Here is a 15,069-nt window from a genome sequence, read left to right as displayed (position 1 = left end):
AATCACGCAAACGTGTATGCTCAAATCATACACGTTTTGCATTTTTTAATAACAAACCGCGACGAAACAAACAAAGAATGGCTACAACGCATCACTTCCAACTTCGCTCCTCCGACATTCGTTGCGTGACCTCCACGCTCCTCCGCTCTCTCGCCACCAGCCGCACCACTCTCCTCTCCCTCACCCTACGCCCCTCCTCCGCTCATCTTCGCCCTCAGTCGCTTCGGTCAACGCCTCCGTTTCGCCTGCGGGCTTTCTCCAATGGCTCTGGCGCCGTTGAACCGTTCGTCGAGAAGGTTGTAGATAATAAGCCGTCAATTTGTACGGCGGACGAGCTGCACTATGTCTCCGTGGCGAACTCTGATTGGCGACTCGCGCTTTGGCGCTATAATCCGCCACCTCAGGTCTGTCTGCCGTCGCGTCCTAACATTTTGACTTTAAATAAATTTTCATTGTTTTTAATTTTATTTAAAAATAATTTAAATAACTGTTCATAATACAGTAATGAAGAAGAAAAATGTATGATAATGGCAATTTGTTTTCAAAGAATTAGAAAAAGTTAAGTTCAACTGAACCAGAGGGAAATTTAAAAGTAATTGCTTGATTTTGAAAAGGACATTTACTTGAAATGCTTTAAAAAAATAGTGTTTAGAAGCAGAATTCTATCAAATGGACTAAGAAATTGTCAGGTATTAAAAGGATGTAATCTTAATTTGGAACTATTCATTGTTTATTTGTGGGTTGAAATGCTATGTTTGAATTCTATTTATAGGCGCCAAAGAGGAATCATCCGCTGTTGCTGTTATCTGGAGTGGGGACTAATGCCATTGGTTATGATCTCTCTCCTACTGTAAGTGGTTTATTTGCTAGTTTACTTGTAATCGTTAGTAAGGAGATGTAACAAGTGTGACTTTTCTTGATATGAAGCTTGTATTTCAATTTTAAAATACCCAATACATCATTTTAATAGTTCCAGTTGTGTAAAGTCTAATACTAAAAAGTTTAACTGTAAAAGTTCTAATTCGAATAATTGCAACAAATAGAGAAGTTTGAAAATATGAGAAACACTGGGATTCAAATTGTTTGCTGTTCAAACTCATCAATGTTGTAGTTATACATGTGTACATTTTGCAGTCTTCGTTTGCACGATACATGTCTGGACAGGGATTTGACACATGGATACTTGAAGTTCGAGGCGCTGGGTTGAGTGTGCGGGGATCAAATTTGAAAGAAGTTGAACAGTCTGCGTATGCAGTATTTGAGCAAATGGAAGCTGTTGTTGAGGGGACAACTGATGAAACTGTCAGAAAGATTGCTGTTGATGGAGTCAATTCTGTGGAGCAGCAGCGGACTGAAGTCCTTGATACCTTGACAAATTCTAGAATTTCTTCTGCTGAAGAAAAGGCAACGGGTTTAGCAGTGGTATGGGATGAATCACAGCTGGTGACAAAGTTGACTGAAACTTTTATGCGTCTGTCAGAAAGTCTCTCAGGCTTTCTCAATGAAAGTCAATCAAAGATAATGTCAGCTAAATTGTTTGATCGAATATCAAAACTCTTAGAAGATTCTCAGTTCTCTGGACGCTTTAATGAGATAAGGGTAAAGCTGTCAAGCTTGTTGGAAACAAGGCAAAGCTCAGGTATTGCTAGCCAAATCAGGGAATTGAGTGAAAGACTTGTAAACACCATTGAAGAAGGTCAACGATCTGTTTCACCTCAATTGTTTGACTTGCAAGAGCGTCTTTTTTCAACAATAGATGATTTTCAGAAACAGCTTGACCTGATTGTGAAGTATGACTGGGATTTTGATCATTACCTAGAAGAAGATGTTCCTGCTGCGGTGAGGTGACATTATATTGATGGATTCATAGATTTGGTTGATTGTCTTGGTTTTATTTTAATCAGAACCACCTATACGCTTATCTTTAATTTTTTTTTATTGTAATATAACCTTTTATATGCACTCTTTACATTTTGAATTAACTGTCTTTGATTTTGCTGATGTAGATGGATTATATAAATGCACAAAGCAAGCCAAAGGATGGTAAGCTGCTTGCAATAGGACATTCCATGGGAGGTATCTTGTTGTATGCAATGCTATCAAAATGTGGTAATATACCAATTCTTGCTAAGTAACAGTGGTTTTTGCTGATGCTAAAATTGTGACAATGGTTCAATGTTTGTCTTGTATGCATACTTGTCAATAGGTGTTTGGGGATGTTAGTTCTATGATCTACTATTTGATGCCTGGACATTTGTGACATTACGGAGACATGTAACACGTTGAACATGGTTTTAATGCTCTATTTAGTTTTCTGTACACTTATGGAATATGTCAATAGGTTTTAGCTATTGCATGAATTCTTGATGTTGGTAATTTGGTTTAACCTGTTGATGTTTGGCAGATGGCTGAGCAGCCTAACAATAGCTCATGGGAAGAAGTTGTTTGTTTCTATGATCTTATCAGTAAAATAATGTTTCTTACAAAATGGGGAAAAATTAATAAAAATTTCACCATCTTATAGAAAACAGTTGAATTTCATGATGAAGCCTACTTCATGTCCAAGTTGAGTTGAGTTATTTGGTTCAATGTTTATTGTTTAACCTCTATATCTTTGTTCTTTTAATCTACCTTTTTCCATTTCTCTCTTTCTGTCAACCAGTCCCTGATGAGGTGTTGTTATTAACATTACTGCATTCTGTTTTATCTCATAAGGTTTTGAAGGAAAAGAATGTAGATTGGCAGCTATTGTTACATTGGCATCATCTCTCGACTACACTTCTTCAAATTCGACACTTAAATTGCTTTTACCCCTTGTAAGTGGATGAAAATTAAGTTTTTATGTGTACCAATTCAACATTAATTTGAGCCTTAGAACCATCTATAATGCTCTATATGTAGATTTTTTCAGAGGAATAGCTTCTGTTGAGAAGTTAATGTCAAGTTACTTTTTATACAGGCTGATCCTGCACAGGCTCTCAATGTCCCTGTTGTTCCTTTAGGGGCATTGTTGTCAGCTGCTTATCCACTTTCATCTAGTCCTCCTTATTTGTTCTCTTGGCTTAATCATCTGATTTCAGCAGAAGACATGATGGAACCAGAGATGTTGAAAAAGCTTATCTTGAACAACTTCTGTGAGTATGGATGTGCTTTCACTATTGACATTATGGCTTCTTATGCAAATATAGACAGCGTGCACATGAAGGCAATTGTTGCATGTCGGTTTAAGTATTTTTATTTTCATCGAAATGGTTTCACCACTATTTTGTGGGATATATTTATTTTTGTAATTTGCACAATCAAGTTTTACCCCTCTTTCATCTTCTTATATTGATGCATTATGGGTCTGACATATGGGACTTAATCATGGTTGGTAGGTACCATACCTGCTAAACTTATCCTGCAGCTTACAACAGCTTTTCGAGAGGGTGGCCTGTGTGATAGGAGTGGGAAATTTTTCTACAAGGATCATCTACATAAAGGCAATGTACCCATCTTAGCTATTGCTGGAGATCAGGATCTAATTTGTCCACCTGAAGCTGTTGAGGGTATGTACGTAAAAGCAGATATTTATTTATTTATTTTTTTGCGATATTAATTTTTTCTTCATGTTGCTTGTTATGAATTGAAACCAGAAACGGTTAAGCTCCTTCCTGAGAAGTTGGTTACCTATAAAGTTTTTGGTGAGCCTGGGGGCGCACATTACTCACATTATGATCTGGTTGGAGGACGACTGGTAAACTTTGTCTTTTTAAACAACTTCTGGGAGAATAAAATAACAGCTTTTATTTTACTTACCTATATCATCACAGCAAGTATAATACTTTCCTTATTCGAAATGCAGGCACTGGACCAAGTCTATCCTTGTATAATTGAATTCCTTAGTTGTTATGACTCAACACCATGATCAATGCCCGAACAATAAAATAGTGTGCGCTTAGAATGAGTATCAATGATGATGTGTCACCATATTAATTCAAAATCACCAAATCACCAAATCACATGGTGATACATCATCATTAGTATCTAAATTGATACTCATTCTAAGTGCACATAGTATTATTCATGCTATAGACCTTCTTTTCCCTTTTTACCACAGTGAAACTTGGTGTCTAACCAGCGGCTATGTCTCCATGATTGAACTGTGAGACTGGATCTTATACTATGCAACACCATTGGGAATGTAAATGTGCATTAGGGTGTAAGACTTCCAAAATGTGGAACGCTGTGTCCTAAATTGAAGACTAATGTTAAAAAAGAACGAGTAAATTGAAGGTAAAGTCAGAGAACAAGGAAAATACTATTTTTTAACCTTTGTCAAATTGTTTGAATTTTGCATAAAGTTTTGGTTACTGCTTTCTAAAGCTATTATATGTCCAGATTTGATTATTTCTTTTGGCCCTCATTTCATGACTGCAATTCTCTGTTCAAGTGTAATACGTCATAACTCTTATACTTTACTAGCTAGATTTTCCAAATTTGTCTATTAAAGAAAGTCTTAGTAAGTCGAGTCGAGATATAGATATTATTAGATGAATATATGAATGTGATTCAAGCTTGAAGAACTTGTATTGAATCTAGCCTTCCCATCAATTGGACATAACTGAATTATTTCTCAATTACATTGTCCTTCAAGGACACTTTTTGCCCGAGTTGAGAATAGACATGCTGGGCCAGACAGGAGACAAGACAAGCATGAGTGCCAGTGTTCGAAAAGTGATTGATTTATTGTAAATGGAAAATGCAAAGTGCAAAACAGTGTTGGTTTGGGGTAGAAATTAGACTTTATGCGGAAATGAGATGTTCGGTTCTAGTAGGAAAGACGTTATCCGGCTGGTTTTGGCTCCAGTTTCCTGTTTCTAACAGATTATTCCTATACGTGCTGATTTGTTCAGAATTGTGACCCAGTCTGTCGGCCTGGTTTATACCCAAATTGTATTTCAACGTTGGAGGACATGGTGAGGTCTGGTTCCGGTTGCATCTCTGCCGGCTTGGTCAGCAAAATTTGGACCATTGTGTCAGTTTGATAATAAGTTAGATTTAAAAATAACTAGGTCCATAATAATTAGATCGTACAGAATATTATCTTTAAACTAATTTGTAGCAAATCAGAACTTGCCGCAAGTAATTTGGTTACGTATGCAATGATGCTTGGGTGGGCAGGATCCGGGCAGTGTGCTTGGATTACTGTTTGATTCAATTTGAATTGACTTTAAACTGAAAGAATTTAGCTTAAGAACTATGTTTTGTTTTGCGTGTCATTGCACAATAGTTTGTTTTGTTGGTGATTTTTTTTAAATGATTTTTAAGATTTAAACAATTTTTTATATTCAGTGAATTTTTTTTTATGATTTTTTATTTTTTTTCATAATGATTTTTTTCTTTGCTGATGATATGTTTTTAATCAGTTGTGAGAGTTAAATTGAATCATAAAATGAACCACAAGTGGTCAAAGATACATTTATATTAAAAAGGATAATTGTACAAACCACTATTTGAAATTTGAATCATGGTCTAACCCCTAGAATAGGTGAGAAACAAAAAAAATAACAATCTTTATACTTTATATTGTTTATTCAAAAAATTCTTTATGAAATATGAATTTGAGAATTCAACAATATAGTTTAGACTATTATATTGAATCTATAGTTAAAAGCAATATATTTAGACCGAGAGTTGATTAATCCAATAGATTAGATGAATCTTTGATGCCAAAATAATATAATTTAAATTTTGAAACAAGTTTATTAAAATATATTTATTAGATTTTTTTTTTTTAATTATCGAGGGTTGTCAGTATTTACTGAAAGGGTAAACTCGAGATATAATAATTGAATTAATAACTATTGTATTAGATAAATACAGATTTTACAAACGTAATAAATATTTGAATCTAGATCTTCACTTTAAAAATTCTATTGTTTCATTAATTTTATTAACTTTAAGGATAATATTTATTAAATAAAGTTGAACAACAATAATTCAACAAAAAAGGAGGTTTTTGAGAAAGTCAAATAAAATTAAACTAATTGTAATAATTAAAAAACACTTACTAACCCAACAAACGATGGATGATTACAATAATCAAGAAACAAAATTTGAGTACCGACTCGAGTTTTAAAACATTGATTGAAAGCACCATGCTTGAAGGGCACAGAGGAGTGCATGGTTGTTTGTGTACCCAAATTTGTCTTGCAAAAACATTGCATTGTTGTACGAGAAAGACCACTCAACTATAAGATGATGTGCTGCAAAATTAGTTCAACATCTAGACAATTGTGTTTATTATCTACTGATTTATTAGATGCTTCCGTCTAATATTATTCGCATTGAATATTTTAAAATATGTAACAATTTTTAAGTATGAATCTTTGTAACATTATTCTCTTTGTAAAGACCTAATTAATAAGGATGGATCTAGAGTTGCACTCTAATTGAGTTGGTTTGGTCTTGAATTCTTAGAAATGACTTAGCTCTCTTAATCCTTAGTCGAATCCTCTCTCCGTCTTTGCACAATCCTTCATATCAACATTATAGTGTCTCAACAAAGTATGTCTACTACCATGTGGTAAATAATACCCAAGAACGGAAACCATCAAAACTAAGAAAGAGAAAACAAAAAATAAAAGATTATGTATCATACTAAGTGAACAGTTTATAGAAGATATGCAAAAATTCTTCATGCCCAGACAAAACTTGATTATGCATCTAGATTGGGAAGTAAAAAGAAAAGACGATAGATACTTGCTAACTTAGACAAAACGACTAAAATTTTCCAAGATGTGACACTTTTGGCAAACGATCATTTAAAATTTCCATACAACAACTTTAGATTGTACACCGCAACCAGGTTCACGACTCTAGTTGGATGGTCATGGCTGTAAGCAGAGAAGTAATACTACAAGAAATAACAATATTGTAAACCATCAAAATAAGATGACGCAAGAGTAATAAATTTCTTCAATATTTCAAGTTTATTTTAGGCCAAAGGACTATTTCCCACCCAAGGTATGTTGAAATGTCAAGTTTTCACCCTTTATCTTTGATAATACAAAATATCGAGCAGTTAAAATTAACGGAACCCTAACCCCTTGAAATTTTATCTCCTTTTGCCCCCCTAAACTTTAAAAACTAAAAGTGTCCCCCAACCTAAGTTTTAAAAAATAACAGTTTCACCCTAGGGTTTCCTTTTGAAATCTCCAGTGACATCTTCGGCTCCATTGCCGACGACCTCTCCCTCCCGAAGCATCCTCTCCTTCCGGTGATCTCTTTCCTCCCATTTGGAGTCCTGATCGGCTTCGGAGACGCCTTGGAAGACAAAGAACTTCGTCGGGGTTGTCTTCCCATACGAAGACGACGGCTTCGTCTTCGTCTGGAAAGAAAAAGAACTTCGTTTTTCAAGGCGTCTCTGATGCAGATCGGGGCTACAAATGAGAGGAAAGAGATCGCCGGAAGGAGAGGATGTTTCGAGAGGGAGAGGCCGTCGGTAATGGAGCCGAAGATGTCGCTGGAGATTTCAAAAAGAAACTCTAAGGTGAAACTGCCATTTTTTAAAACTTAGGCTGGGGGAAAATTTTAATTTTTAAAGTTTAGGGGGGCAAAAATAGATTATATTTTAGTTTATTTTTAATATTATAGAGAAAATAACGATTTTACCCTTACCACCGTTAATTTTAACCGCTCATGGGTGGGTGTTTGGTATTATCAAAGATAAAGGGTGGAAACTTGATATTTCAACATACCTTGGGTGGGAAAAGTCGTTTGGCCTTAATTTTACATCATCTCATTGGTATGATTAAGCCAATACCAATTCTACCAGCTTAACTTGGTCCAAGTATATGGGGAATTCAATCTTAATATTATTGGTAAATAAATGCATACAAAAGGAGCTCAACTAGCCATAGTACCGAAGCACATGAAGACAGTGAAGTAGCCAAAATTTTTTAACAAGGAGATGTCATAGATGAGAAGAAATACATATTAAAAGTAACTAATCATTACCTGAATCTCAGGCAACCCAATAATGCATTCACATCCAACTACTTCAGCTCCAACACGCTCTATTTAACAGCAATTAAAATTTGTAAAAGTTTCAGTTATGAGGCCAAAGCAAGTATTATAATGAAACAAAAAAAGAATTATCATATGAAGCTTTAGACCACACTTAACAGCCTTATAGCTGCAGAGAGTGTACCACCTGTAGCCAGCAAATCATCAATGACCATAGCATGTTAACAATTTGTTCCATATTAGAGTTTGCATGCTTCAGAGATGACTTCTCCTGTAGAAGGATTCCATTCAGTTCACATACAAAGTTTGAATCTCAGAAACAAAATAAAATGTCATCTCAAAGACATTCATGTTTTTGCCTTTCTGATATTTTAATCCTATAATAGAACTAATAATAGCAATGAAATTCTAAAGTTCTTCTTCTTCAGTAAGATAAAACATATACTGTCATTAACTAACAGTCGCTAAATTAAGCTGAACAATTAATCAAGACAGACCAGATAAACATTACGTTCAACCAGTATCACCACCCACATAGAATAGAAGAACAAACTTGGCACCAATAGTCAAGGCAATTGGAGGGCCAAACAAAAATCCTCTGGCCTCGACTCTTGGAATGTAGTTTAATTGTTTGAGCAGCCACAACAAATAACGCAAAAAGATCAAAGAAAGCAAAGATAGGCATTACAAAAAACAAGCTAAAATTTTCATTCAGAAATATGCATGACTCAAATTGGTAATAACTCAAGCAAATCACACTCAAAGACAACTCACAAGAACCATAATTACATGAATTTGCACTTTATGAAGCCACAATCCAACTTTCTCTAAGTTTCACTGAATTTAGAACATATATACAACGAAATCATTTTAAATTCAAAGAAAATACAGCTCTTGAAAGAGCCAAACATTAAGATAAACTTAATAAGGTTCTAATTCCACTTCAATTGAACCCAAATCATTTTAACATCTGCACTGGAGCTGAAATAAAAGATCAATAAATTTTTACATAGATGAAACAAACAAAGCAAAGTATTAAATAAGTTTTAAATAAAAAAGATCATTTCTAATTAAGAACCCATTTAAATATGTTCAATCAGATAGTTCAATAAATGTTATCCTTCTAACCGAATTGCAACAGAAAAAAAATAAGCCTAAAACTCCTTTAACTCATTGTTTGAAAGAATTACACTTTTAAAAGAAAAATCCCATCACATCCACAAAGTTTAAAAATTTCAACTTTGTAGTGATCAATGCAAGAGAATAACCAAAAATATGATGTATATAAATTTCTCCACCTTAAATTAGATCCACAGAAAGTGCCAACTAAAAGCAAACACTAAATACTAATCTCCGCAATAACTTAAACCGTGCCTTGAAACTCTGAGTTTTATACACACAAAAATAAAAAATAAAAAAGAGAGAGAGAGAGTTACAAGGCACCACATTGATCACCATATTTGTATAAAAATCAACAAAAATATCCACAACATGCTTAAACACCTTGTGATCAAGTATCGGTGTAGTTATATCTTGAAACATGATTTGTACCAAAAGAAACAAAAGTTTACCTTTCAAAAACAGAAAAAAATAAAATACCTGGAACTTTCAACTCACAATAACACAAACACACAAGTTTGAAAACGAAAAAAACACGGAGAATGGTTCTTATGGACCTGATTTTGGGAAGTGAGGAACAACTCCAGTGGGTTCTTTAATGGCCTTCAATAGTGGGTCTCCCTGCAACCCATTTTAACCTGCAAACATCTCTTTACCTTGAGAGGCTTTTCAGCTCTTTCTCCATAGAAAAAGCTGTTTCAAGGGCTTCTTCATAAAAGGAAAGAGGAAGAGACAGAAACTCAAAGGGAACACCATGGTTAACATTAAATGGAACATTAACTTCCATTTCTCCAGTCTTACTCTTTATTAGAAGACATCAGGATGGAATCGCCCCGGGATGAAGCTATTCTGCTGAGCCTGTCTCAAGAGCATTGTCAACGCATAGCTCTTTACCTGGGTTCTCGACTGTTCCTGATACTTACACACCAACTGTTTCAAATGTTGCAGCTCCTGGTTTTCACTGTCACTCTTTCTGACGTTCATACTGAATAGCCACAGCACGTTTGAGTACAGAATTCTCTCTGATCACTATTTCAGTTTGTTCCTTCAGCATCATGTTTTCCTAGCAAATGAAATATCATATAAGAATATAAAATGCATATGCAACTAAATCACACAATAAACAACAGCCTCAAATAAAAATCATAGCTTCATTACAAGTGCTTTCATCACAACAAAACAGCATCTGTGCTACAGATTCAAAGGAGCATTCTGTCAGTTATTACACAGTTGAGATGCCACCGTATTCATGAAAATTTGCCTATTACAAAGCTCATAACCAAAATAACTATAAGCACCATTAATAAAGTTGAGGTATTCAATATCAAGGGAACCGGCGAAATTGCTCTATCAACTCCTAACAGCAAAGAAACATGATAGTCATTTAGATTGACTCAGAGACAGATACTAACATTCCAAAATCTTTGTGCTGCCTCATCAGCAATACATGCCACAATAGATTTCTATAAAATCTCCAGCACTGTTAGGTATGGGCTTTGGCATCATCCATATAAGTAGCACTCATCATGTCTGTCACAAACAAGTCCACCAATTCTGCATCATCAACTAGAAGCTCGTTTGAATCTAATGGACAGTCCAAAGCAGCAGCATTTTCAGTCATGGCAATATTACCGGTCAATTTTGAAAGAAGACATAAATCCCTTTCTTTCTCCTTAAGAGACGAATCTTAGAAAATTAGATTAAAGAAAACACAGGAAAGACACATCTGATTGAAAATTTTGAACATAATCAAGTTTTCCATTGGGAGAGCTTAACCATGGCTTGCTTTAATATAACAAATCATTCAAAAAGCATTTCCTCATACCATGCATCACTGAAATTGAGTAGGATGAATAGCACATTGAAACCCATGCTGTGAAGAAAAGACAAAATTTACCTCATATCCAAATATATATTTAAAAAAAAAAAACCTTGTTCCAATTAACAAACAGCACAAAAAAGAGATAAACCATTAACTCTGCACAAACTAACAATAAAATCACAAGAACATGAGGTAGGTTAAAGATAATAAAAAGGAAACTTAGTGAAATATGCAACCTAAAAAACTTGAAACTATCAGAATTGATGTACAGCCAGTGAATACAATGCAAGGTCATCAGAGAAACATAGAAGGGGCAACAAGCAATGAAACAAGAATGTGTTGTTATGTTATCAACAGCTTACATCATCATCAGCCTTCCACTGAGGAAAGCAACAAGAGTTAATTTCAAGCATGCACAACAATGAAGAAAAAGAAAAAAAATATGACTGAATATCAGCGAAATGCTTAACAGTACTTATGAACTAAATATATTACTTGAGAGGAGTAAGAGAATAAGGATAAAACAATAAACAGAGACACACTATCCCCTGATCCTTAGATTTGTATATGATACAAGTAGCCGCATACCTTGATTATCACTGGCAGATAATTCTTCCACAGATTCCAACCTTTTCTCAGCTATTCCTAGGAAGGAGTCATTCAGCTTCTTGATTGCAGAATGCAAATCATTGTCACATTCTTCCAGAGCTCTCTCTAGAAGCTGCAAGGTAATATCAACAAAAATATGAGCACATAGATGGCCATAAAGTTAAATAAACACTAGTAAAAGCATCAATATGCCTTACTTCACAGCTTACCATTCTCTTCGGAAAACCTCTAAAAGAAAGAACTCATAAAGACCATACAGTTGCAACTGTACAGTCTATGATACTAACAAAAGCAAAAGTATTGATCAATTCATCAACCCAAACCACATCAAATTTATTAAAACTTACAATTTCTTTTCCTTAGATTGTTCACTATGCAATTCTAATGCAACCATTAACTTCCGTCAAATCAACAAATTAGTAGATACACATACAAATGAAAATACCTATGTGTACACATCATAATTAAACACAAAACATGTTAACCTCAACATCAGACCATCATGACAATCCTTACACAAACATATATATAGAGTTCTAACAATTAATCCTATCGAAACAATTTCAGTTAAATTATTACACAACCATACATGAGTAATTAAAATTTCAAAAGAACATGTCCGTACACGTCAAGAAATCCCAAAGAGCAATACCTGAGGATCCAGTTGACGAAAAACAGATTGGAGCTGATCGAGGAGCGTAGCCGGTGGCTGCGATAGCTTAGTCAGCGAAGCTGAGCCGCAGCGGAGGCGTTAATGGATAAATTAAAGAGGAAATCTAAACTCGAATCAAAACGGTTCGTTTCGTTGGATAAAAATCACCAAAAAAATGAAACCAAAAATGACGATGACACAACGCGCTGTCGTTTTTGTAGCCCCCGATTTAAATAAAAAATCATAACGGTCATAATGAACTGAGCGGGAAACTCTTCTTTCCAACTTCATTAAGACGAGAATTGGACTGTCGTTTTGGATTCCGTTGCTTACCCCTATATATAACACTCGCTCTCAATTTCATTGTCTCTTAGTCTCCTTCTGATGCGATCGGAATTTTGTGATTCAAATTCATAAAGAGAGTTTAGAGAGAAATAAATCCAGAAGAACAAAGAAGAAGAAGAGAAACTCGCGGCTTTCTTCCCGTTGTTAAACCAGTCAAGATATCAGTTGTTGTTGAGTGGGTCAACCATCCCTTACTTACGATTTGCTTCCTGCCGTTAGAACATCTTCTTCTCTGCCCTCTCCTCTTCTTGAACTGTTCCCTGAGCCTGCCTTATAAATATCCGCCTCTGCCTCAGTTTCCTGTCTTCAAAAACAATTCCGCCAAACACCACCAAAAAAAGGGAAATATAAATAACTTTCCTATATTCAAATGGGCGAGGTTAGTATCTTGGTGATGTTTACTGTTTTGAGAGTTGGAATTTTTTATTCTCTTTGGATTAGTCGGTGATTTAACTTACCTTGTGTTTTGTGGTTGTGCAGCAAAAAGACGCCGCCAAGAATGACGGCGCAAAGAAAGATGATGCAGTTGTCACCGTCGTTTTGAACATGGAGTTGCATTGTGAAGGCTGCGCTAAGAAAGTCGTCAAACGTGCGATGAAACATTACGAAGGTAATATAATTATCAATTATTCAATAAATTGTTTGGATAATGTTGTTATTATATTTTGATTCTTGAAGTTAATGAGATTGTTTTGGTAATTTGCGTAGGCATTCAGTCGGTGAAGACAGATTGTGATGCAAATAAAGTTACGCTGGTCGGGAAGGTGGACCCGGCGAAAATGAAGGAGAGACTGAAAGAGAAAACCAAGATGAAAGTGGAGCTAATTTCTCCTCAGCCGAAGAAAGACACGGCCGCCGGTGGCGGACATGAGAAACCGGAAGAAAAGAAAACAGCGAAAGAGGTAATTATTTCTTGATTTAAGATGCCGTTTGCCGAGTTGAGAAATTATTTTCAATAATTCAGTTTTTGAATTGATTGATTTATTTCCAAGATTTTGACTTCCTCGTTAATTACTTAAATTTCATCTTCGAATTTAATCATTAGCATTACTAATTAATTTTAATTAATATTTTGCGTCATTTGCAGAGCACCGTCGTTTTAAAGATCAGGTTGCACTGTGATAGTTGTATCAGCAAAATCAAAAAGATGATCAGAAAGATCAACGGTAAGAATAACATTTAATTTGACGAAGTTAATTATTATTTAATATTGATTTAATATTAAGCGTGTCGGTGGCAAATTAGTAAATTAATCAACTGAGGATGATCCTATGTGGCGTAACAACCAGGAGTCGATAACGTGACGGTAGACAATGGCAAAGATCTAGTCACGGTGAAGGGAATTATGGATGTAAAGGAGCTGGTGTGTTACCTGAAAGATAAATTGAAACGGAACGTTGAGATTGTTCCCGCCAAAAAGGATGATGGAGGTGAAAAGAAAGAAGCCAAAGCAGCTGGCGGAGGAGAAAAGAAGAAACAAGAAGCTCCTGCTGCTGTTGGTGGTGACAGTGGCAGTGACGCTCCGAAGATGGAAGTAACCAAGATGGAGTATTTGGGTTACCCCTACCCGCCACCTCCAACTTACTGGTACGACGCACCGGTGTACAACCACCAGAGTTACCCCATGGAGCCTCAGCGTCATCAAATCGTGTACATGAACCAAGGGTATGCGATGGAGCAGATGTTCAGTGATGAGAATCCGAACGCCTGCTCCGTCATGTAAATGAAACATTAAAAATTTTGTGTTCCTCATACAACATGCATAAGAACATAAGTGAGGTAGGTAAAACATCATACAAAAGACACCTGGACAAATATATTTAAAACAAAAGAAGTCCAACAATTCAATTGATTAATAATTGAATTTTGGGAGTACAGTTTCTTTTTTATTTGGTTTCTTTTCTTTGAGGCTTTTAATTGTATTTAACATAAATTTGAATACAAATCATGTTGTATTAATGCTAATTTATTATTAATTTAAAATCAACCAAAAGTAATAATTATTATAAGTAAAAATATTTTTATTGTTTTATACTCATCTTCTTTGTTAAATTTAAAATCCCGTAGCCTCCCTCTTCTACTCTACGCTTCACTCTTGCTTCTGTTCTGAATTTTCAAGTTTTGATTTTGAAATTAGTCAGAAAGATTCAGTTTTGGTCTCTCTTTTAACACAATGAAAGAAATTAGACAAGTTTGGGGCTTCAATGTTGATTCAGAGCTACAGTTCTTCAATCAGTATTTAGAGTGATTAAATTTTCTTTCTTTCCACACTGAGTTTCCGGGTTCTTTTCAAAACACTTCTAGAAATGTGTTAGAGTCGATTTGATTAAAATTATACAACCGGGCATCACCCTTTCATATGGTAAGGATAATATATATGTTCCACATGGGAGTTTAATTTTTGTTTTTTTGATTTGGAGAAAGATGCACATACCGAAGAATCAATCGATCTTTTGAAGAAGTGTGGAATCAATTTCGAAAAGAGTAGAAATGATGGGGTCTCAACAAAGTT

General features: G+C 35.1%; 2 protein-coding genes and 1 long non-coding RNA gene across 15 annotated transcripts; 2 read left to right on the top strand and 1 right to left on the bottom strand.

Annotated features, from left to right (window-relative positions):
- Positions 1-5,250, top strand: LOC123215546. Of its 3 annotated transcripts, XR_006502086.1 has the most exons (10): positions 3-404; positions 773-850; positions 1,135-1,839; positions 2,007-2,109; positions 2,716-2,816; positions 2,960-3,134; positions 3,378-3,548; positions 3,636-3,736; positions 3,845-4,275; positions 4,637-5,250. XR_006502086.1 is itself a non-coding variant. In XM_044635696.1 (9 exons), exons 1-9 carry the CDS (start codon positions 343-345, stop codon positions 3,905-3,907), a joined length of 1,563 nt encoding a protein of 520 aa, XP_044491631.1. In that variant the 5' UTR covers positions 1-342; the 3' UTR covers positions 3,908-4,389. The 3 variants fall into 3 exon arrangements, 2 of the variants coding, with proteins under 2 accessions (XP_044491631.1, XP_044491630.1); XM_044635696.1 differs by lacking the exon at positions 4,637-5,250 and having other exon boundaries at positions 1-408; positions 3,845-4,389; XM_044635695.1 differs by lacking the exon at positions 4,637-5,250 and having other exon boundaries at positions 3,845-4,389.
- A 762-nt stretch (positions 5,251-6,012) lies between these two features.
- On the bottom strand, positions 6,013-12,368 carry LOC123215549. Of its 11 annotated transcripts, none has more exons than XR_006502095.1 (6): positions 12,213-12,366; positions 11,540-11,672; positions 9,687-10,192; positions 8,170-8,281; positions 8,002-8,060; positions 6,013-6,601 (listed from the first exon to the last, which is right to left on the bottom strand). It is a non-coding gene; the product is annotated as an uncharacterized LOC123215549 (long non-coding RNA). The 11 variants fall into 11 exon arrangements; XR_006502094.1 differs by having other exon boundaries at positions 6,013-6,518; XR_006502096.1 differs by having other exon boundaries at positions 8,198-8,281.
- A 296-nt stretch (positions 12,369-12,664) lies between these two features.
- LOC123215547 (heavy metal-associated isoprenylated plant protein 6-like) lies at positions 12,665-14,393 on the top strand. The gene is made up of 5 exons (XM_044635697.1): positions 12,665-12,936; positions 13,038-13,167; positions 13,266-13,459; positions 13,645-13,723; positions 13,847-14,393. Exons 1-5 carry the CDS (start codon positions 12,928-12,930, stop codon positions 14,278-14,280), a joined length of 846 nt encoding a protein of 281 aa, XP_044491632.1. The 5' UTR covers positions 12,665-12,927; the 3' UTR covers positions 14,281-14,393.
- Positions 14,394-15,069: the final 676 nt, after the last annotated feature.

The sequence above is a fragment of the Mangifera indica genome, chromosome 5 (assembly GCF_011075055.1).
Source record: "Mangifera indica cultivar Alphonso chromosome 5, CATAS_Mindica_2.1, whole genome shotgun sequence".
NCBI classification, from domain to species: domain Eukaryota; kingdom Viridiplantae; phylum Streptophyta; class Magnoliopsida; order Sapindales; family Anacardiaceae; genus Mangifera; species Mangifera indica.
Note: the sequence above shows the minus strand (reverse complement) of the source record. Positions and strands in the feature narration are given on the sequence as shown.